Source organism: Desmodus rotundus, unplaced genomic scaffold (genome assembly GCF_022682495.2).
Source record: "Desmodus rotundus isolate HL8 unplaced genomic scaffold, HLdesRot8A.1 manual_scaffold_249, whole genome shotgun sequence".
Classification (NCBI taxonomy): Eukaryota; Metazoa; Chordata; class Mammalia; order Chiroptera; family Phyllostomidae; genus Desmodus; species Desmodus rotundus.
Genome location: NW_026527312.1, coordinates 3,227 through 26,328, shown reverse-complemented (window position 1 = coordinate 26,328; position 23,102 = coordinate 3,227). Strand labels below are relative to the sequence as shown.

Sequence of the window (23,102 nt, the reverse complement as noted above, 5' to 3'; positions counted from 1 at the left end):
TACTTTGACTTTCAAACCGCCCCTGACGTGCCCAATGGCACTCCTTCGAGCTGCCCTCTGTCCCCGAAACAGCATTCCCGCTTTATGGCAGGACGGGGTGTTCTGGGCTCACCTCCCACTTCCTGCTCCAGATGCCTGATCTGAGGTTTCTCCCAGGAGTCTGGCTTCCTTCTAGCAGAGAGTGGGGTTCAGGGGTCAAGACCTGGAGGAGAGAGGTCATCAACAGCAGGATGCTGTGTCCTCTGACAGCTGGAGGTCAGACGTCCAAGTTGCCTGCACACACAGCGGCCGGGAATCCCTGACCCTCACCTCCCAGCACCATGGAGCTCCCCCCTTCCCTGCTCCTGACTTCCCGTTCCAACTGAGAACACGGACTTCATTGTCCTTAACACAATCCGCGCGTGGAGCCAGCCTCCCTTCTCCATCGCCATCCCCTCTGCGGGGACACCTTTCTCGCCCTGACCTGGCTTCAGCGCCCTCCACCGTGCCACCCCCACGAGTGGACGTCCTCGTACACACCCCCATGCCAGGCGAGGACACCTGCGTCGCGCCCCCCTCACTCAGCTCCTGCCCCAGTGTGCACCCCAGGCTGCCCGCCCACCCGCCCTTGGTTCATCCTTCCCAGGCCACAACCCGCGGGCCGGGCTGCCCCTCTGTGGGGACACCTCCCTCACTCCAAACCTGATGTGAGCTCTGGCTGGCCGCAATGTTGCCCCCGCCCAGTCCTCTCCCACCCTCAGGCCCTCCTTGGGCTCTGACACCAGCATGGCCTCTCACGTGACCCCCGCACCAGCATAGCTGCCTGCCTTGCTCCCACCTCTCCCCTCCCCTGACCCCAGATCATTCGGGATGAAAGGAAGGGAAGAGATGAGCAGGGATGTGCAAATACCAACCTCTTAGCCGCTACACACGCCTCCTTCCTGGGGTCAGACTGTCACCTAATTCCCACGGCCTGCTCATTGGTGCACTTTCCTGACTTCCTCAACAGCTCCTTGAGACCTAACTAAAGGTGCCCACTGGAACCAAACAGCCCTGGCCCTGCCGCTGCCTAATTCCAAAAGCTTAAAGCAAGCGACTTCACGGCTCACAGCCTCCGTGTCCTCATCTGTAACATGGGAATGACAGTGATCCCGACCTCGCGAGCAGTTCTGAGGATTAAATGGCATCAGGAACGCAGAGCCCTTTGCACAGGGCAGGGCGCGCAGCAAGCTCTGCGAAGTCACTGCCGTGGGACGTCCTCGCGGTGTCCGCGCGCGCAGAGGCCCGCAGAGGCCCGCAGAGGCCAGCAGAGGCCGGGTCTCGAGTGAGCCCTCGTCACCCTTGCTGGAGCGCCGAGTGAAGGAACGGACGCCCTCCGCTCTAATCCCCACTCTTTAAACTCTTTCCAATTCCATGCTGCTAATAAAACGTCAGAGCCTGACACCGGCTGCCCCTCCCGGCTCGCTCAAGCCAGATGGGGAGGCAGGAACCCCTGTGACCCCTCCCCGTCCCTCCCGTCCCGAGGAGAGATTTCCCGCCCAGCTGTCACAGCTCTGGGACACAGGGACCGAGGGAGAGGCCAGGAGAGGCAGGAAGGGTTGGCAGAAAAGTGGTAAGAGAAGGAGATAAGGAGGCTGAGCCACCGAGGGGGCTGAGAAGGAGGGGACCCATCTAGAGATCAGTGCGTGCTGCCCGGCCCCTCTATGCAGTTCCCCATGGGCCCCGCCTGCATCTTTCTGCGGAAAGGCATCGCTGAGAAACAGCGGGTGAGGTGGGGGACACTGGGGACGGGTGGCGGGCAGGGCCAGGGGAGCTGGACCCGTGAGGAAGAGAAGGGGCGGGATGGGCGCAGGGAACGAGGGGAACAGGCTGGGGGAGCGTAAGTTAGGAAGGCAGGAGAATCTGGGGAGCGCGGTGGGGACTTGGCGGCTCCGCCAAACGGGTGAGGGTGAAATTGGGAGTCAGGCGCTAAAGGAGGGAGGTGAAGGGGGTGAAAAAATGAAGGAGGAACTGGGGTGATATCAGTACGGGCGACCGTCATCAGTTTTCTACATGGACAGCCACCCGTACTGGCGGTGGTGACGATGGTGATGGTGATGATGATGATGGGATGATGACGATGATGGCTGCCACTTACGAAGTCATTGCTGTGCGCCCAGCCCTGGGCAAAGGGCTCTGATGTCATTTAACCCTCAGAACTGCTCGCGAGTCGGGAACACTGTCATTCCCATGTTACAGATGAGGACACGGAGGCTGTGAGCCATGCAGTCGCTTGCTTTAAGCGTATGTGATTAGTCAGTGGCAGAGCCAGATCTGTTTGGTTGCAATGGGCATCTTTGTCCGTCTTTAAATCAAATAATAATAATTAGCCCTGGCTGGTGCGGCTTAGATTGAGCACAGGCCTGTAAACTAAAGGTTCATGGGTTGGATTCCCAATGAGGGCACATGCCTGGGTTTCAGGCCAGGTCCCCAGTAGAGGGCGCCCCAGGCAACCACACATTGATGTTTCCATATACTGATGTTTCTTTCCCCTTCTTTCTCCCTTCCTTCCCCTCTCTAAAAATAAATAACTACAATCTTTAAATAATAATAATTATAGCAATAGAGGGAGGAGCTATAGGGGGACGGGGATAATAAGAAAAGAGGCTAGGGAAGGGCTCCAAGGGTAAAGGGAAACGGGTGAAAGAGGCCGGAGGTTGGTGGAATTCCCCAGGTGTGGGGCCTCATAGCCAAGCCTGTCCCTTCAGGTATGCCACGAGTGGGTGGCAGCAAAAATGATTGCAACTTCTTAAAGCTTTTAGGAATTGGTCGTGTGGCCCCAACCACCCCTCCGGATGCGGCTGACACTGGCCCCCACACAAGGGCGACGCCAGCTCTTGGGAGAAAGACTCCATGGGCTCCGTCCGTGGTGGAGAGAATTCTGACCTGGGAGTCAGGGGCCCTGAGTTCAAATCACAGCACCCGCTGCAGCTGGCTTGCTGCATGCACTGTGAGCTGTGTGACCTTGGGCAGGTTCCTTAGCCTTCCTGCTCCTCAGCTTCCTCTTAAATGAGACGGGAATGGTGTTCGGATTGACATCACAGAGCGGTGCTGAGGTTTAAACAGAAAGATTATGGAAGCTGCCCGGCTCGGTCAGCGCTCTGAACCTGTCGCTGGGATTGTGAGGTTCACTTTCTTCCTCTGCAGCAGGAGGGGGTGGATTGGATGGCAGAGGAGAGGGATCAAGGCTCAGGGATGGGAGAGAGGAAGTGAGAGGCGTACGGGGGAGCAAGGATTGGAGGAGGAAGAGGAAAGGGTGGGAGAACGTGGGGACATGTTTGGAGAACTAACTGCACGTTGGACCCCTGACCCCTCTCCAAATTCCATCTCCCGCGCATTCCCCGCCAGGAACGACCGCTGGGACAAGATGAGATCGAAGGTAACACTCTCCTCCCCAAATGCCCCCACATCACCACCCACCCGCTCGCTGTCTCTGCCCCTTTGTGCATCTCAGTGTGAGTCCCCTGACCTGAAAATTTCACATCGCTCTCTTTTCGCTCAACCGTGATTTTGCGGAACTCTTTCTCATGGCGGTGTAGGCACTTCCCAGTCTTTAGAAGGCATGCCCACCCCCGAGTGTCTCAGAGACCCAGGAGGGACACGTTAGTTTTAAGATGAATCCAAGATTATTGGTTTTTCTGTCGATGGTTTGGGCATTTCCCATAACTTATTTTCACCCAACACTTTGAAGGACTTCAATGCTGTTGTTTGGAGGCCTCAGGAATCATTTGTCTTCTAACACATTTCGTACATCATTCCTTATTGAAATTTTGATTTTAAAAAATGTGTTCTCCTGTGAGTAATCTCTAGTCTGTGCCTCACCGGTGGTTTCAAGGGATGCCACTCTTCCCCATTGACGGTTTCAAGTTCCTCCATAGCTCTCTCCTAACTTTCAGAGCTTCGGGAGGCGTTTCTTGAGTTCGACAAGGACCGAGATGGGTTCATCTCTTGTAAGGATCTGGGAAATCTCATGAGGACAATGGGCTACATGCCCACAGAGATGGAGCTGGCTGAACTGGGCCAGCAAATCCGCATGAACCGTGAGCCGGGGAGTGGGAGGAAGCACTGGGGCAGGGGAAGGCGAAGAGTATAATTGGTGAGGATACACAGGCTGAGAGTAGAGGTGGAGACAGGGAGGAGGGTGAGAGGGACTAGAGGTCTGGAAGGAAACGGATCAGCATATACGTAGGGAGGCAGCATTTGAAGAGGTTGAAACGGTGACTCAGAGGTAGATTGGGTTCAAGTCCCAGGTCTATTATTTGCTAATTGTGGTCATTTTGAAAAAGTGGCGTTAACACCCACTCTCGAGTCTCAACTTCCCCATCTGTCGAGTGAAAACGATATCACTCCTTACTGAAGGGGATTGTGGGAAGGAAGGGATAAAGGCGCTCACGCAGGTCAAGGCTTAGCCTCCAGTAAATGCGTGTTAAAGGTTGGTCGTAACATCACCGCTCAGACTCACCAGGACCACAAGACCTGCTGTTGATGCAGGAAACAAACTTGGCCTTGGGGGTAACGTTGGTGAGTCATGTTGCAGAGGATGGGTCTTCTTAGCGGCAACCAGAGCTGATTTTGAGATGAAATTTGGGATAACATTTGTATTGGGTTTGCTTCTGGGCCTGTTACTGAGGGAACAAGGCTGAATGCAAGGACGGGGTAGGATTCGTATCTGGAAGAGACGCTGGTGCTCATTTAGTTCATACCCTTCCTTCTATAGACCTACAGTGAGGGAGCGTAGGTGTGAGCCAATGACGGGATTGATTCCAGGTTACTCGGACAGTTAGGTACTGCCGCCCGTGTGCTCGCTCCCGTTCAGATTCGGGAGACGAGAGGGCTTGAGGTGGCCGAGAGGGAAAGCCCCAGAAGGCAGAGCCTGGAGAAGAGCTATGTCTTGAGCAGACGTGATGGGCAGAGTGAGGGAATGGAGGGTAGGGACCTACAGAATCTCACTAGACCTCCTTCCCCCTCCTCAGTGGGGGGCCGTGTGGACTTTGACGACTTTGTGGAGCTGATGGCCCCCAAACTGCTTGCGGAAACGGCGGGGATGATCGGCGTCCAGGAGATGCGCGAGGCCTTTAAGGAAGTGAGTTGAGAGAGTTTCACAATGCTGGTGGGGGCTGACGGAGACCCAGAGGTCCCTGATTAGTCATGGGCAGCACCCACCCAAACCAGCTTTATTTCCTCACTCTGGTGGCATTCGTAGGAAAGGAAAAGAACCTATGCCAAGCTCTTGCAATGGACGGGGTCCTCCCCCTATTTTATCCAATGTGACCCTCACAAGTGAGGGTAGGGGTTAGTGTTCACTGACCTGACCCTCATACATGAAGAAACTGAGGCTCACAGAGATTACAGATCTCACCCAAGATTCTGCAGTCTCCAGAACACATTAGGGCCACACACCTTCCAGCCTGTAATAAGAAGACGGAATCCAAACGTGAGATCCCAGGTGGGAACTCAAAGATCATGTGGTTTAACACACTTGTTGAAGACATGCTTTAAAAATGAGATCCAGCCCTGGCTGGTGTGGCTCAGTGGATTGATTGCCAGCCTGTGAACCAAAGGGTCGTCGGTTCAATTCCCAGTCAGGACACATGCCTGGGTTGCGGGCCAGGCCCCTCAGCTGGGGGCATGCAATAGGCAACCGCACACTGATGCTTTTCTCCCTCTCTTTCTCCCTCCCTTCCCCTCTCTCTAAAACGAAATAAATGAAATCTTAAAAAAAAGTGAGATCCAGGCAGTGCGGGATGGGAGACTTGCTGAGGTTCACTTCTATCCCCTGATAAAATGCTTTGCTCACTCAGAGAGCTTCCAACTCTGTGAGACAAAAAGAAAGAATAGGACAGAGTTTGGAAAGAAAGACCTTGGAGCCAGGGAAACATGGGTCTGAAACCAGGAGATCTCCACCTACTGGCTGTGGGATCGGCTCTCCCAGTTCCACAGAAAGGCCTGGAGCGGCAGCATCCCACCGAACTTCCTGTGGTCATGGAAACGCTCCGTCCTAGCCGGTAGCCGCCGGCCACTTCACTGTGGCAATCGAGCCTTTGAAATATGACGAGTATGACTGAGGACCTGAAATTTTAATTTTATCTACTTTTGATTAATTTCACTTGTCATTTATTTAATTCCCATGTAGATTCAGTTGACTATACATTCAATTTGTTTCAATTTTAAAAGAATACTCGATGCAATTACTGGCAAACATTTGCGGAGAACAACTTGGGTGTGCGCGTCTCCCTTCTGAGTACAAATTTTGTGAAGCCTACGCACAGACTAGGTGTTTCTGACAACATTTGGTGTCTGAACTGAGAAAGGCTATAAGCGCCCAGCACACTCCAGAGGCAGCTCAGTCTCCTTAGCTCAGGAGGCCCTGTGGGCCGAGTTGGGTGACTAAGCACGTTAAGTACGTACTGCACTGCGTACGCCCTCGGTGTGGAAGTGCGCTGAGCCTGAGAAACCCAGTCTGTGGGAAGAGAAGGTAACACAACTCACTCATAATTTTACAACTGATTGCATGCTGAAGTGGTAATATTTTTGAAATATGGGGTTAAATAAAATCAATGATTAAAATTAATTTCGTTTGTTCCTTTTAACTTAAAAAAATTGTTTTTTAAAACACTCATCCAGAGATATGTTTATTGACTTTATAAAGAAAAGCAGGGAGGGAGAGAGGGAAACATCGATTGGTTGCCTCCCACCCGTGCCCCAGCTGGGGCTGGAACCTGCAGTCCTCTCGTGTATGGGATGGTGCTCCAACTGACCGAGCCGCCTGGCCAGGGCGTATTATTATTATTATTATTGTTATTATTATTATTCATTATTGCTAATACAGTTGACCCTTGGACAACATGAGTTTGAACAGCACGAGTCCACTTATATGCGACTTTTCTTCAATAAACATATTGGAAAAGTTTTTGGTGATTTGTGACAATTTGAAAACCTCACAGATGAACCTTGTGATTTTCTGCATACCCACTTTCTTCCCTCTGGTCTGCTCCGTGGTAAGAACACAGTGCAAAACACACGCAACATGGAAAATGCGTGTTAATGGACTGGTGTATGTTATCAGTGAGGCTTCTGGTCAGCAGTAGGCAGTTCATCGTTGAGTTTGGGGGGGGTTGTCAAAAGTTATAGGTTAATTTTTGACTGCACAGGGGGTTGACGCCCCTTGCCTCCGAGTCATTCGAGGGTCAACCGCATCATCCCCCTTCTGCCCCTGTTCAGTTTGACACCAACGGCGACGGGGAGATCACCCTGGGAGAGCTGCGGCAGGCCATGCAAAGACTTCTGGGGGAGCGGCTGACCGCCCGGGAGATCGCCGAGGTTGTCCAGGAAGCCGATGTGAATGGGGACGGCACTGTCAACTTTGAAGGTGACGCTTTCCACTCCAACACCCCGTGTGACTTTCCAAGTCGGCTGTCCCTTCTCACCTGTCCTCCAGTTTTAGGTTGGGAGGGGGGCGGGAGGGCAGCAGGGTTGGGAAGGGTTTTTATTGCAGCCCTTTCTGCCCACGTCATTTCAAAGACCTCAGGGTCTCTCCCTGCCTTGTTCCTGCCCCTGGCTGCTGCTGGGAACACCGTGTCCAGGACCACAATCCTGTGCGTGCTGGGGCAGGACTCACGTCCACCTCCCCTGGTCCCTTTGTGTTCACTAGGCACCTTTGTCATTGGAACAAAATGTCCCATCAGAAGATCATACTGGTTAGTAGCTGAGACTCTGGGGTCAGATTCACGGGGTTCAAATTCAGTCTCTTACTAACTCCGTGGCCTTGACCTATGGCTTGTTCACTGTAACTGTTGGTTTTCACATCTGCAAAATGGGGTAATGACGATACCTTTCTCCGGAAGTTCTGGAAGAAGTTGAAAGGAATCATATGCCACCTCTCCTTGTCCTCACTCCTGTCGCCATTCTGTCTGGAGCACCCTTTTCTCTTTCTGCTGGCTAACTCTTAGCTGTGCTCCTGGAAGGCGTCCCCACCTCGCAGACCGGGCTCGGTGACCCCATAACCCCCGTGCAGGCCTCTGCAGTAATCCTGACCCACGGCGTCACGATGGCTTATGTTAGTTTATAGCCTGTTTCCTCCTGGGCCACCGACTCAGTCTTTCACCATGTCCCCAGTCCCCAGCCCAGAGTAACTGGATTGAGTGACTGGAGGAATGAAAAAGCCTGGAGACCCAGGTGGGTGGGGGCGGAGGCCGTTTTTGTGGGAGACAAGGTGGGCACATCAAGTTCTCCTTAAGACACTCTCTGGTCCAAAAATCGTAGCATCTGACGGCTGCCTGAAGACCCAAGTCCAGATTCTTAGTCTGAGGTTCAAGTACATCAGAGACCCGACCCCGTCCCTTCACCGTATCTTCTGTGACCACCCTGTGAACTCCCACATTCTGGTGCACCCTGGGCACGTGCTCTGCTCTCCCCAGCTTCTGTCCCCTTCTACCCGGTGTGTCCCTTCCACACACCACACCCTTCCCAGGCCATCGGGACCTTATCCATCCCTCGGGAATTGATGCCAGTGAGCCCTCTGCTGAGAAGCGCCCCTTCGTCCTTAGCTGGGTGTATTAGTCCCAGCGCTGGGGTCGTACAGATCTTCCTCTTCCTCCCCCCAAGGAAGCTACCGCTGCAGGCCTGGGTGTGTCGGCTGTGTCTGCCTCCTAGGCTGTGAAATCCTGGGAGGTGGGACGTGAGGGGTCTTCCCTGAACCGTCTCTGCTCGAGAACTCCCAATGCTTAGTCCACATTTGTTGCATCGCTGCGACGTAGCCAGCGTTGTGGGTGCTGCTGGGTCTGGCCAGGCTCGGCGGTGCCGTGGGCATCAGTGAAGCTCTGGAAGAGGCAGGACATAGACCGTAGCGGAGACAGAGCCTCAGGCCCACCACGGGCAGGGGAAGGACAGACCGACCTCAAGAGCTGGGCGGGACCAGTAAGTTCAGGGGACGCGGGGTCCCAGCAAAGTCAGAACAACCTGCGTTCATTCCGGGGCTCGCCATTCATCCCCCACTCGACCTCATTGGTCAGCCTCACTGGCCTTGGCTTGCTCATCTGCGACGTGGTGCCTACCCCTCTAGGATGGGTTGCAATGGTGAAATGAGGCACTTGTCATTATTATTTACTGAGCACTTACTGTGACTTATAAGCATTATATTGTTTAACCATCTCACAAACCATATGAGGTGGCTTCTCATTGTATCGATGAAGAAATCAAGGCACCGAGAAGCCGAGTAATTTCCCAAGGATCACCCGCCCTTCCCGACACGTAGGAGAGACACAAAAAGGTAAGGTCGCTGCTGTTACGAACAGACACCTCACCAGGGGCTTTTCTTCACAGAGTTTGTGAAGATGATGTCTCGCTGAGGAGGTTCGGAAACCCCAGTCTCTCCCCACCTGGTGGATCAAGCGTTTGTGGAGGACTGAACCCCTAAAAGGGGGGAGGGGTGTGGGGACTGGAGAGGTTAGGCTGACAGAGCTTTGCCAGGATTGGGGCGGGGGAAGGGCATTACATCTCTAGAACTAGATTAAGGAGGAAGAATCTACATATGGAAATGGGAATGGGACTGGGGTCCAGTTGCTGTTGCAAAAATCCCGAAGACTCACAGCATCTTTTGAGTTCATGTAATCGTAAGTCCCTATGACCAGTCCATCTCTTCCCCAGCTTCCTCTTGCATTAAAATAGTCTATTCTGTTAGATTCAAAAAGTTCATCAGCCCTGGCTGGTTTGGCTCAGTGGAAGGAGCGCAGGCCTGAGAACCAAAGGCTCACTGGTTCATTCCCAGTCAGGGCACATGCCTGGGTTGCAGACCAGGTCCCCAGTAGGGGGCGCACAAGAGGCAACCACGCATCAATGTTTCTCTCCCTCTCTTTCTCCCTCCCTTCTCCTCTGTCTAAAAATAAATAAAGAAAGAAATCTTAAAAAAAAAAAAAGTTCATCACAGCCCTGGCCAGGTGGGCCGGTTGGCTGGAGCGTCGTCCCCTACACCAAAGTGTTGCAGGTTCAATCCCAGTCCGGGCACCTACCTAAACTGTGGGTTCCATCCCTGGTCAGGGCGCACACGAGGAGGCACCCATCGATGTTTCACTCTCTCTCTCCCCTGTCCTCTCTCTCTAAAATCAATAAACATATCCTCGGGTGAGGATTTTTTTTTTTAAAGCCAAACATAGTTCTACCTCCCCCCTTCCTACTCCATCTGCCTCAAACACCTCCCTCTGTTTCCTTCTCTGGGCAGCAGGGAGGTGCACCAGCCAGGGGGTGAGCCACAGGGTACTGGGTGAGACTGTGCTTGGAAACGGTTCATTCAACAGGCATGAGAGGGAGCTCACCCCGCTCCTCCTTGATTTCCTGGAGGCTCAGTCTGCTCTTTCCCCTCTGGCTTCCTACCTCCTTCTCCCCGTGTAAGATACTCAGGCCACTGAATTAAACCACAAATCGGGATTATCAAGGTTTAGGACAAGCTGATCCCCAGGGAATTAATCCCCTGCAAAATGTCATTGTGCAGAGAGGGAGAGAGAGAGAGAGAGAGAGAGAGAGAGGGGATGGGAGCATGCAAATCCTGGGCTCAGCCAGGTTCCCCGAAGCCCTTGCTGGAAGCCCCCTGCCCTCACGCTGTCTGCCTGGGCCATGGGGCGGGGCAGAGGAGGGGATGGGGAGAGATTCCTCCTGGTCCCTGGGAGTCGACTCCATCCCCAATGACTGCGCTGCACAACTGGAGGCCACCTTCCTCCTCACCTCTACCTGGGAGCAGGCCACCTCAGCAATGCCAAGGTCCCCCAAATCAAGAGTTCAGTTCATGCCTTCCTCCAAGGTTTTCTCACTTTTGAAACCCCTGAGGTAGATGTATAGGGTGGCTCATCGGGTTCAACGGCTGCGTTCCACAGACTCAAAGCTTCAGTTTAAAGAAGATGGGATCAGACCAATGTACATCCTGGCCCCTTACTGTGGCCTCTCCTTATTGTCACCGTCACCATCCCGAGTCCATTTCATGTCAAGCTTCCTACCAGCATTCCCTTTCCCCTTCCCTTTCCCCTCCGTCCACCCTTCGTTCCTTCAACCGCGTCCTAGGAGCTGCTAGCTCTGCACACACATTGATATTTCGCTCCCTCTCTTCCTCCTCCCTCCCCCTCTCTAAATAAATAAATAAAATCTTTAAAAAGGAGAGAGGGAGCAGCCCAGATCAGGAAGATACTATGAGGAAGACAAAGTGGGGTGGTGAGGTACCACGAGATTTGGGGGAGGAGCCCCGCGTGGTTGTAGAAGGCTGTACTTCCTTCCCAGGGCCCCGGGGCTGCCAGTCTGATCTGCCCACCGGGAGTCTCCCCAACGCCGTCACCGTCACCAGCGTTTCTGTCCCCGCGCACGCACACCCCTCACCATCTCTCTCATTCCAGGAGGCCGGAAGGGCAGCCCGAGTAAATTGGGGGCTCCTTTATTGGTGGCTAGGCCCCATGCTCCCTCTGCGTTTCACAAGTGACCACGTGCTTAAGCAAGATTGTGGACAGGGTATTTCGAAAGGGGATCAATCATCCAAGCTCGAAAGAGGCCATTAAAGAGACGAGGCTGGTTCCAGCCTCCACGGGTCCGTCTTGCTCTGAAGACGTTTCTTGTCTCCTTGAAAAGAAAATCAAAAGCCAGCGATGAAGCAGTAGGTCTGCGTGATATCAATTGTATTGATTTTCGAGACTCCGTCACAAGCACCTGAGTCTCAATAAGGGTTTAGACACCCCCCGCCTGTCACCTGACTCATGGGAGCCAGTCAGCCAATGAGCAGTGAGTGCCTCCACCTCCCCTCCGTTGACAAGGGTTTGGCGGGAGAGGGACCTGCAAGAGGAGAGTTCTGCTCTGGCGGGTGGAAGTTGGAGGATGGCCCTAAAAATGCTCTTAGTCCCAGACGCAGACTGGGGCCCACTGCGGGTGTTTTCGAATGTCCACCCTGTTCAGATCGCACCCGGAGTTCCAAACCCATCTCATTGCCTCTCCGCCACGCAGGGGAGAGCCTTTTCACAGCCAAGCCAAAACTGAAGAATGGCCACTGATTTTGGCGTCATCCATAAGCCACATGCTTTATGGGGAGAAGGGGAAATACTGCCAGAGTTTTCCACCCTGGAAGGAAGGGCCGGGGGAGTTTTGTGCACACATCTGATGAAAGGGCTTCTCTCTATGTGTAAATGCCAGAATTTCAGCCCTGGCTGCTGTGGCTCAGTGGCTTGAATGCTGGCCTATGAATCAAAGGGTTGCTGGTTCAACTCCCAGTCAGGGCACATGCCTGGGTTGTGGGCCAGGTCCCCAGTAGGGGGTGCGCAAGAGACAACCACACACTGATGTTTCTCTCCCTCTCTCCCTCCCTCCCCCTCCCTCTAAAAATAAATAAATAAAATCTTTACAAAGTAAGTAAAATAAATGTCAGAATTACAGAGTGATTAGGTCAGCTGATTCCTGCAGGAAGTCTGGAGAGAATTTCCATGGGCTTCAGAATGCTGAAGCCAGAAGGAAAGGCGAGAAAGAAGGAAGGACAGAGTTGGTCCTGTGGAGATAGCTAACTTAATGTGCTGAAGTTGGGTGGGGCCCCAATGACAATGAGGACAAGGGAACCCCACCTTTTCCTCTGTGAGCTGCTCAGTCATGGGCATAATGGGCCAACCGCATGGTGCCGTGGCCTCTGGGGACCAGAGAAGTTCCCATTATCACCCTTCAAAGTGGTCTTCCCATCTCACACTCCAAGCTCAAAGCTCTCAGACTTAAAACTTGGAAGGACACCCTTCTGGGTCTGAAAAGATTTTCCGAGCTCCTACCCCTGCTCTCCCAATTTCTTCCAGACTTCCAATCTGGGAAGTTGTCCCAATCTCCTCCTCCACCGCCCCCCCTCCCCCACACAACACCCTCTATCTCTGAGAAACAGAGTTCACCTTGCTGGGAACAGCAGCCCTGCTGGAAGGAACAGACCCGGCCTTCGCCCCAGCAACGCCCCAGCTGTGCTCCCTCGCCTCCCTTTCCCATCAGCCACGCCCTCCCAGCCGGTGCCTGCTCCAGCCCTGGCGTGCAGGAGGCACCCAGGCAGAACACCTGTCTTACCTCTGCATCAGCAGTACACCCAGGTGCCGTCCTCCTCATAGTTGTAAGAGGTTGCACACCAGGAAAGGTTCTCCTTGGATCCTTTGCTAGTGCAGTTAAAATAATTCTTGTTTTTATAGTTGAATGGGAAGTGGCAGGGAGAGCCGGAAACCAAGGAGGAAATTCCTTGGAAGAAGCAGAGGAGAGAGGGTGGTTATCCCAGGCCTTTGTGCTAGGGCAAAGCTTTGGGAACGTGGTCGGGTGTCCTGGCACCGCCCCAGTACTCCCGTTGGAGGTGGGGAATGCTGACCTGAACCTAAATGTCAGAGGAATTCTCTTCCTTCCAAAAGTTATTTGGGTTCCGAACTTGGGGAAGGGTGGGGGATGGTATTGGGGACCAAGGGCAGAGTGAAAAACGCAAGGGGTTCTGGGGGTGTTGGGGGGAAGAACTGGGGAGCAGCAGAGTGGAGGCACTCAGAGGATAAATTCAGGTGGGTCCTCTTTATTCACAGATCTCCAATTGTGGATTTGCCTCCCCGCTAAAGTTTACTTGGGCCCCCCAAATCGATCCTCATGGTAGGTCGTTTGTGGACAGCAGAGCGGCGGGCAATTTGAGCCCCCCACACCCACGCTCCTCCCTGAAGCCCGGAGGCAGCCCTCTGCCCTCTGGTCTCCCCCTCGAATTGTGAACAGGTTCCTCCTGGTTGTGGCCCACGTGGTCCTTCCCTTTTTGCATTTTTGTGCTTTTGGTAGGGGGGAAGGGGGGGCAGATTTCACTGTTTTAAATGGCCCCAAGTCGGAGTGCTGGCCAGCGTTCCCGGGTGCAAGGGATGGTGCTGTGCCTCCCAGAGAAAATGCACATGTTAATAATGGGTGAGCTTCCTTTAGGCACAAATTATAGGCTGGTAAGAAAAATGTTTCTTGAAAAGGGCTGCCCTGGCCGGGTCGATTTGCAGGCTGGAGCACCGTCTTGTACACCAACAAGGTCGTGGGCTTGATCCCCGCTCGGGCACAGAGAGGAGGCACCAATTGATGTCTCTCTGTCTCTGTCTGTCTGTCTGTCTCTTTCTCACTTTCTCTCTAAAATCAGTACACATACCACATATCCTCGGGTGGGGATTTTTTTTTTTTTTAATTAAGAACTTGAAATAGGGCCAAAAGTTTGGCACATGACCTTTTCATGTCACTCTAGACCCTTGTCTGCTGACAAGGTCAAGCCCTGTGAGTCACCCGATTCTCTGGCGCAGCGTCAACAAGCTTTGTGGAAAGGGCCGGGCGGCCGGCATTTTCAGCTTTGCCCATCACGCAGTGTCTGCCTCGATTTTTCACTCGCCATCAACCGCCCCGAAGTAAATGGGCGTGGCTGTGTTCTAATAAAATCCTCTATCGATGGACCTTGAACTTCAAATTTCATGACACTCTCACCCGTCACGAAACAGGATTCCTCTTGTTTTATCCAACCATATTAAAAAATGGAAAAACTATTCTCAGATTTTGGACTGAACAAAAACGAGCGTTGGTCAGGATCTGGCCCATCGGCGGGTGGAGTTTGCAGACGCCTGCTCTAGGAAGCAGGACTTTGTCTGACCCCCTGTCTGCTGTGATTGGTGATTGGAGGCCCCAACGCTGTAACTTGTAGAAGATTAATACCCTGTGCATGATTTTTGTTCAATAGTGATGCCGATAATTCCTGTCTGGTGGACGAGACAGCCCCAAAGGTTTGGTAGCCCTTTAGATATTAATGGACGTTGTATCTAACATAGCAACCTTGCTTCTGCTCAGCGTTCTTTTCTTCACTGGCTAGAAGTGTATCTCCTAACATCCTAAGAGCTGGCTTTCTTACTCTTCTAGTTTTCTTAGTTTTCTTAGGAATAGATTTTTTCAAATTTTATTTATTTATTTTTAGATAGAGAGAGAGGAAGGGAGGGGAAAGAGAGGGAGAGAAATATTAATGTTTGGTTGCCTCTTGGGCACCCCCTACTGGGGACCTGGCCTGCAACCCAGACACGTGCCCTGATTGGGAATGGAGCCGCAGACCCTTTGGTTCACAAGCCGGTGCTCAATCCACTGAGCCACACCAGCCAGGGCTAGAAAAAAATTTTTTTTAAACCTTAGAAATAGTATCGTTTATGCTACCTGTTCATCAAACCACGGAGGGCAGGACTCTGCCTTATTCCACACAGTGTCCCCAGAGCCCCACACAGTGGGCGTTTGATGAGTGAATTAACGAAGGGGTCTGCCCACACCCGCTCAGTCCCCGCCCCCCGATTACGGGTGTCGGCGCAGAGACTCCACTTCCCGTCCTTGTCCGTGTTCTCCGTGGTTGGGCACCAGAGCTTGTTGTTTTCGTCCTCGAGGCACTCAGAGATCACGCTATTTCTGTAGGTGGAGGGGAAGATGCACGGCTTGCTGACGGAGTTCCCCCCCCCACTCTGAAAATGACCGCGCAAAGGTGAGCGGGCACGAAGAGGTGGTGCCCAGGGTTCCCGTTCATCACGCACCAGCGATGGGCCACGCTTTGTCCCGCGAGAGGAAGTGTAACACTGAACACTCGCGAACACCCTCCTGTGATGTTATTATCCCCGCTTTACAGGTGAGCGAGAACCCCAGCTATTGACGCGCACTCAGTTTACTAAGTAACAAGGCTAAAGCCTGTTCCCCTGGGCTTCCTCAACACCGCTCTACTCTTCTAGGGAATTCTTGCCCGCGAAGAGAAAAGCTGCAAATAACTTTATGGTTCATCTTAGGAACTTTCAAAAAAAAAAAAAGCCATTTACATAAACATCGGACCTTTCAACTTTTCAATAAATTGCATCAAAAGGCGACTTACTCTTCAAGTGTAATTGAAAAATATATTTTAAAAAATGGCCCTGGCTGATGTGGCTCAGTGGATTGAGTGCCGGCCTGCGAATCAAAGGGTCGCTGGTTCGATTCCTAGTCAGGGCACATGCCTGGGTTGCAGGCCAGGTCCCCCGTCCAGGGCATGCAAGAGGCAACCACACATTGATGTTTCTCTCCCTCTCTGTCTCCCTCCCTTCCACTCTCTAAAATAAATAAATGAAATCTTTTAAAAAAAAGTTTTAGCCCTGACCAGGTGGCTCAGTTGGTTGGAGCATTGCCCCGTGCCCCAAGGGGTTGCAGGTTTGATCCCCAGTCAGGGTATATACAGAAGGCAAATAATTGATGTTTCTCTCTCAGATCAATGTTTCTCTCTCTCTCTCTCTCTCTCTCTCTCTCTCTCTCTCTCTGTCTCTCTCTCCATTCCTCCCTCTATAAAATCAATAGAAACATGTTCTTGGGTGAGGATTAAAATTTTTTTTTAAAGACTATTTATTCTTCAAGACACTTTGAATCCTTCTCAGAAACTTCACCATGTCAAGACCACCGACTCTAAACTATTGTATTATTACCCACACCCAATTTTCATCACATCCCCACATCGAAAGACCCCCAAACCTCATTGACATCCCGACCTCTCTTTCAGGTGCTATTAAGACCCCGTGAATTGTCACCCTCCCTAACTCTGGTGTGTGATAAACCCCACATTGCCTAGTTAGCAGGCTGCTTCAGTGGGGTTCCAGGAAAAGCCTGAATTAGACTAAGGGGACTGGGGTTTAAAGGCAGAACCGCCTAGTGATTAAGAGCAAGATTTCTGGCCCTGGCTGGTATAGCTCAGTGGATTGAGCGTGGGCCTGCGAAAGCAAAGGCTTGCAGGTTTGGTTCCCAGTCAGGGCACACGCCTGGGTTTCGGGCCAGGTCCCCTGTGGGGGGCGTGCAGGAGGCAACCACACATAGATGTTTCTCTCCCTCTCTTTCTCCCTCCCGTCCACTCTGTCTAAAAATAAATAAATAAAATCTTTTAAAATATATTATCATAAGTTGACTCTACCTTTAATATCTAAACTTCTGTTTATCCTTCATGTGATGCAAGCTCCTCAGACCCAAATTAGATGGGGGGAGACATTAGGATTTGCCTAAAGCACCAGACAGATGCTCAAGAATAGGTCCTGGAAGGGAAGGTACATTTTAGCTCTGGCTTCTTCCTCAGCCTTGGGAAAGCCATTTCTTCTCTTAGTCAGCTTGTTCCCTGCAAAATCAGGACACTAAGGCTGACTTCAAAGGTTTTTGTAACGATTAGAGTTCATTTTCATAAAAGGCCTGTCGCGGTGTTTCGAACATACCACATGACGAAGAAGTAGGAGTGTTCCACCTTGCCTATCCACCTGCCTACTAGGGACCTGGCCCGCAACGCAGGCCTGTACCCTGACTGAGAATCAAACTGACGACCCTTTGATTTGCAGGCCAGTGCTCAATCCAATGAGCCACACCAGCCAGGGCAAGTTGACTTGCAATAAGATTTGAGGTGGATTTAGAACTGTACACAGTGTTATGATATTATCATAAAATTGATATCTTAATCCATTTGGTTGGTTTAGGATTTCAAAATACCTAAAATGATGAGCGTGTGGATAGAATTTAGAGTTAAGAATGGAAATGGACTTGGATGAAAATTGAGTTCAGAGGTAAGACAGAGTTATGGTGAGATTTAAGGATAAGGCTGGTTTAGCGTCAAGGACACGAGTGGTGGGTGACTAGGGCTAGGATAAAATTAGGTTGTGTTGTGTGCTAAGGGAAGAACACAACTGGCATTTTACACAGGAATAAGTGTGCTCGTGAGTTGAGTACCTCGCATGCATTTTCGCTTCTATGGAGGGAACGTGGTGAGCAAACGTGGGCCTTGGATCCTTAGGGACTTGAATTCAAATTCTAACTCTGACTTCACCTAGGAGTGTGACCTTGGGCAGGACTTAATTTTACTGGGGCTGTGTATTGACTTAGGGGGAAAACAGCATCTCATAACAGAGCTTCCCTGGAAAGATGCAGTGGGATCGTGTGTAAAGAGCTCCCGGACCACAGTCTAATACGGAGGGGGTGCTAGAACGAATGGAGGTCATTATTAAGTGAAGAGGAGGCGTAGAATGGAGATGAGATGTTAAACTGCGCTGAAATGCAGGTAAGGTTTGGCACTGTCCGAGGACTAGATTGTCAATCTAGAAACAGAAATACTTGAAAACCAATATCAGGACTACCGCCCATGGGTTTGGTTGTCGGGGCAGCTGGCTTGTTGGGACTCGGGAGAACGTGGCCTCAGGACATTCCTGTGCCCTGTGGCTGTCACTGCCTGCTCTCTGAGAAGACCCCTGGTCCTTGGAAGTATCTCTCCTAGTGCTTTGCTCCCCACCTTGCCACCACGCCCCTATGAGGTTCACCGCTTGCCACCCACCTGTCCACCACGTGCCCCATCCTGGCCCTTACCGTTGACTTCACAGTATTTCCACTGATGCTTCTCATCAAAGCTGGAGGTGACTGAGCACCACAGCTTCCCAAAGAAGCTGCCCTCCGTGATGCAGCTGTGATAGGACTTTCCTCGGTAGATGAAGGGGAAGACGCATCGTGGGTAATCTGTATGGGAAGCAGCCCACAAGTGCTTTCACTGTCTGGTCGTTCACAGGACAGTCAATCAATCACCAATCAATCCATCAATCAACAAACACCAAAGCACAGGACCACACATCAGGTTTTATACATGCGTTTGATCCATTCCTTTCATCACGCATTTGGTAAAGAAAGCCTACTCCATGTGCTTTCAAAGCTTCTCCAATCAGCCCTGGCCACTGTGGCTCAGTTGGCTAGTGTGTTGTCTCGAAACCGAAGGGCTGAGGGTTTGATCCCTGCCTGGGTGACCAGGAGGCAACTAATCGATGCTTCTCTCTGTCATCGATGTTTTTCTTTCTCTCTCTCTCTTTCTTCCCTCCCCCTTCCTCTCTCTCCAGAGGTGGTGAAAAGGTGTCTTGGGGTGAGGACTGGAAAACAAAGAAACCCCAAAACCTTCCCCAATAGAGTTCCCAATCTCAACCCATGGCGTCCCCTTTGAACAAACCTAGTGTCTTATAAAACTAATCTGTCACAATCACCAAAAGATCAGTGGGAATAAAGTCGAGACCAGAGCTTTTTAGTGGTTTATGATCAACAGATGAAGTCAAGATGTTGATATAAGAAAAAATCTGAGACTGCAGAACAACGTCAAATGTCAGTGAAGTCAGATATAGGAAGTTACCACGTGGGCGCTGGTGCCTTACTGCAGCTTCCATGAAACAGACTGAACTTCCCGCCACAGAGGCACTCCAACAAAGGGAGTTTCTGACATGACGTTTATCGTGGGTGGATTTGCTCCCGCACAGTGAGGGTTTCTGGCTCATCTGGGAATGACGGAGGGGCTGTCATAGGTGCAGGGGTGAGGGAAGGAACAGGTGACATTTGAGAAGAGACCCAGCCATGCAAAAATCTGGGGGAGTGACTTGCAGGTGGAGGGAATAACAGTGCAAGGAGTTCACAGATGGGAAGGAGTTCAGAATGTTCCAGAAGCATGACAACAGCTGCAGCTGGAGCTCAGCAGATAAGGATTTGAGGGGTAGGAGATGAGGATGGAGAAGGACAAGGTCATGCAAAGCAAACCAAGGTGGGAGGGTTTCTTTCTGTCTTTTTCCCTAATTGAGTTGTATGTGTTTTTTATATAGTTGGAATAATAACCCCTTTTCAGATATGTGATTTGCAAATATTTTCTTCCATTCCATACATTGTCTTTTCATTTTGGTGATGGTTTCCTTGGCTCTAGGGAAGCTTTCGAGTTTATGAAACCCCCCTTGTTTTTGTTGCCTTGGCTTTTGGTGTCAAATCCAAAACATCATTTCCAAGACCAGCGTCTAGGAGCTTACCGCCTATGTTTTCTTCTGGGAGTTTTATGATTTCAGGTCTTACATTCAAGTTTTTAATGATTTTGAATTCGTTTGTGTGTATGGTGTAAGATATGGGGTCGAGTTTCTTACTTTCCTTTTCTTTTCTTCTTTTTTTTAATTTTTATTTTTACGTGCAGCTGTCCCATTTTCCCAACACCAATTATTGAGGAGCCTATCCTTTCCCCATTTTATCTTCTTGGCTCCTTTGTCATAAATTAATTGACCATATGTGCATAAATTTATTTCTGGGCTCTCTATCCTGGCCCATTGATCTATGTGTCTGTTTTTATGCCAGTACAATCCTGTTTTGATTCCTGTAGCTTTGTAACATAGTTTGAAATCAGGAAGTGTGAAGCCTCCAGCTTTTTTTTTTTTCCTCAAGATCGCTTTGGCTATTGGGGGTAAGGACATTCTCCTAAGTGTGATGGAGGCATGGAGGGGCGTGAGCATTCTAAAAAAGGTGTCTTTGGCTGATGGGGCTAGATTAGAGGAAGGTGAGTGGAATTTGGAGCAATCAGTTAGCAAATAATTTTTCAAGCAAAGAGCTGATGGTGGTTTGGAGAAGGGTGGAAACTGGAGAGATGGGAAGAAGCTGGTGTCGGCATCTGTTTTGAAGGCAGAGCTAACAGGCTAGGAAACTGGAGAGATGGGAAGAAGCTGGTGTCGGCATCTGTTTTGAAGGCAGAGCTAACAGGCTAGTTGGCGGATTAGACGTGGGGTTGGAGGAAAAGAAGAATCAGGGATGATGCCCGCGTCTCTGGTCTGTGCAGTGGGAGCATCTCGTCCTCACTGAGGAAGCCTGCCAATGGGCAAGACAGCGCCGCGCAGCACTCACGAGGCAGTGCTTGGGAATGCCCGGGGACCACCGCTTCCCCGCCTTTGGGGCGCACAGCTGAGATGTGAAAGCTGTTAAGAGGTGGTGAGAAAGCTGTCCGTTACAGTCCAAAGAGCCTTGCTGGCTCAGAAACCAGAGCTGAGAAAGAAGATGCAAAGGCCAGCCTTTATCCACACAGGAGCCCCGGGTGGCTGGGCTGAGGGGGACTTAATCAAAGGCAGGTGGTTGGCTTCCTTAATTTGCTCGCCATGGTGTTATAGTGGAAATAAGTCTCTCTAGTCCCTGGGTGCGTCTACATGTCCACTTTGGGCAGAGTTTTGCCCCCTTTCATGTGTCTTAAGAATGTTTGGGGACCTTCGTTCGCCCCAGAATTAAAAGCAAATGCCTATTTCTAGTTTTGTAATTCAGTTGCAACCAGGGGATCCAGATTTGCATGGTTGGAACTGGAGTGGAAGTCTTCGAGTCTGGAGCGGTGGTGTTGCTTCCGGGTTAGGATTTGGTTTTTCCACGTATGAGGGCTTTTCTAATGTAGTCGTTTTTAGCTCTTGTGATCAAAGAGATTCTGCTTGGAGGCTCAAGTCTCTGGCTTTTAATGTCTTTTAATGTCTTTCAGGTTAGTTATAGTCATGCACGCTTATTCCTTTAGGATCAATTGCTTTCATTTTATTTGTCTTATATTACAGTTGAGTAATTATGTGATTTTATTCTGAAACGATGAGTATAGATAGGTAATGTTATTTATAAAATCCATGTCAAGCTGGTAAAAGGGGTGTTATATTTATTATAAAACAGGGGTATGTGATCCAAAAGTCAAGGACAGTGATACCAGAGGAAGTAAATCATAAATATTCAAAAGCTGGGCCCTAGGAGAACAATTGAAATGTCCAACAATAGGATATCGGTTAAAACAAACTAAATATCTTTTGTCCTGTGCACGAAAAAGAGAACTCACGTAACCGTCGGACATGTCTTGGTCTCCGAGAAAAAGTGAACTGAACCTCTCCTTTCCCTTTTCTTGGGCAGTTTGTTTCATCTTTTCCGTATTAATTTAGAAAATTAAGAAAGAGACAGAGAATACTATGGTTCTCTCTGGTGACTGGGTTTATCATCCCTCCATTTAGAAAGCACGGTTTTTTAGAAATCCTCACCCAAGGACATTTTTCTCATTGCTTTTACAGAGAGGGGAAAGGAGCGAGAGAAAGAGAAACATCAGATGTGAGAGAGAAACATCGATTGGTTGGCTCCCATACGCGCCCCGACTGGGGATCGAACCCGCAACTGTCTGATGTAGGAGACGACATTCCAACTAACTGAGCCACACCGGTGGGGGACAGTGTTTTATACACTGTCTTGTGAACATTAGTACCCATTGCTAACATTCAGTGTTTGGCTTCCCAGAGCATTTCCTAGGCACGCATGCGTTATTTTAATTTCTCCACGAAAACGTGACCCCGTTACGCGCATTCACACAGTCTCCTTCGAAATCCCTCATTTCCAGAAACCTGCCAGCGGGACAGCGGGCTCCACTCACCTTCCACCAAGCACGACTTCCACTGCCCGTCGTACACGGCTCTGGTTGCACACCACGGCGAGAAGCTCCTGCTTCTGGTGCAAGAGAAGTAGACAGACCCCTTGTAGGTGAAGGGAAAGACGCACATGGCCTAGTCATCTGAAGAAGAGAAGGACAAAACAGGAGGGCGCCCGTCACCATGCGGGAGCCAAGGCTGAGTCTGGGCTTGGCTCTTGCAGTCGTCCGAAGGCTGCCCCTGCGGTCCTGGCAGCCAGCTTCCTACAGACGGATGAGGGCGTGCCCGGTTCCCGTTCGCAGCCAGAGTATCAGGGAAGCGCTTCATAAACAGCGAAGGCAGCCGAGCTAGGCTGTTTCTCAGAGTGGGCCCCACCGATGCCGCATGGCATACATTTGGTGGGTCACAAGGTCACACGTTAAATCATTTTGAAACACAGACTGAAAAGCAATTTCCTTTTCCAGTCCTTCTGATTCTACAAAAGAGAAAGCTCCCATGTAATGCTGGTCTTTCTACATCACACCTTGGATACTTATTAATCTCCCCTTTTAACAAAAAGGAGGGCAGGGCTTGGACAAAAGTATCTAGTAGAGTTTGGTCACAGGATTTTGGGTTTTTTAAAAGGTTTTACTTACTTATTTTTAGAGAGAGGTGAAGGGAGGGAGAATGAGGGAAACACCAATGTGTGGTTGCCTTGAACACACCCCCTACTGGGGACCCAGCCCCCAACCCAGGCATGTGCCCTGACTGGGAATTGAACTGGCAACCCTTTGCTTTTCAAGCCTGTGCTTAATCCACTGAGCTACACCAGCCAGGGCTGTAGTATTTGTTTTTATTTGCACTTCCTATTTATGGCAAGCACTAGTGAATTACAGGGCTGAGGTTAAAAAC

General features: G+C 50.9%; 2 protein-coding genes across 2 annotated transcripts; one reads left to right on the top strand and one right to left on the bottom strand.

Annotated features, from left to right (window-relative positions):
- The first annotated feature begins 1,526 nt into the window (after positions 1-1,526).
- On the top strand, positions 1,527-9,885 carry LOC128780082 (calcium-binding protein 5). The gene is made up of 6 exons (XM_053917777.2): positions 1,527-1,745; positions 3,367-3,397; positions 3,915-4,058; positions 4,992-5,101; positions 7,240-7,387; positions 9,340-9,885. Exons 1-6 carry the CDS (start codon positions 1,683-1,685, stop codon positions 9,363-9,365), a joined length of 522 nt encoding a protein of 173 aa, XP_053773752.1. The 5' UTR covers positions 1,527-1,682; the 3' UTR covers positions 9,366-9,885.
- A 3,196-nt stretch (positions 9,886-13,081) lies between these two features.
- On the bottom strand, positions 13,082-22,722 carry LOC128780083 (epididymal sperm-binding protein 1-like). Its single transcript, XM_053917778.1, has 5 exons — positions 22,217-22,722; positions 18,370-18,516; positions 16,343-16,347; positions 15,326-15,485; positions 13,082-13,239 (listed from the first exon to the last, which is right to left on the bottom strand). The coding sequence occupies exons 1-5, from the start codon at positions 22,341-22,343 to the stop codon at positions 13,082-13,084; spliced, it is 597 nt and encodes a 198-aa protein (XP_053773753.1). The 5' UTR covers positions 22,344-22,722.
- Between the last annotated feature and the right edge of the window lie 380 nt (positions 22,723-23,102).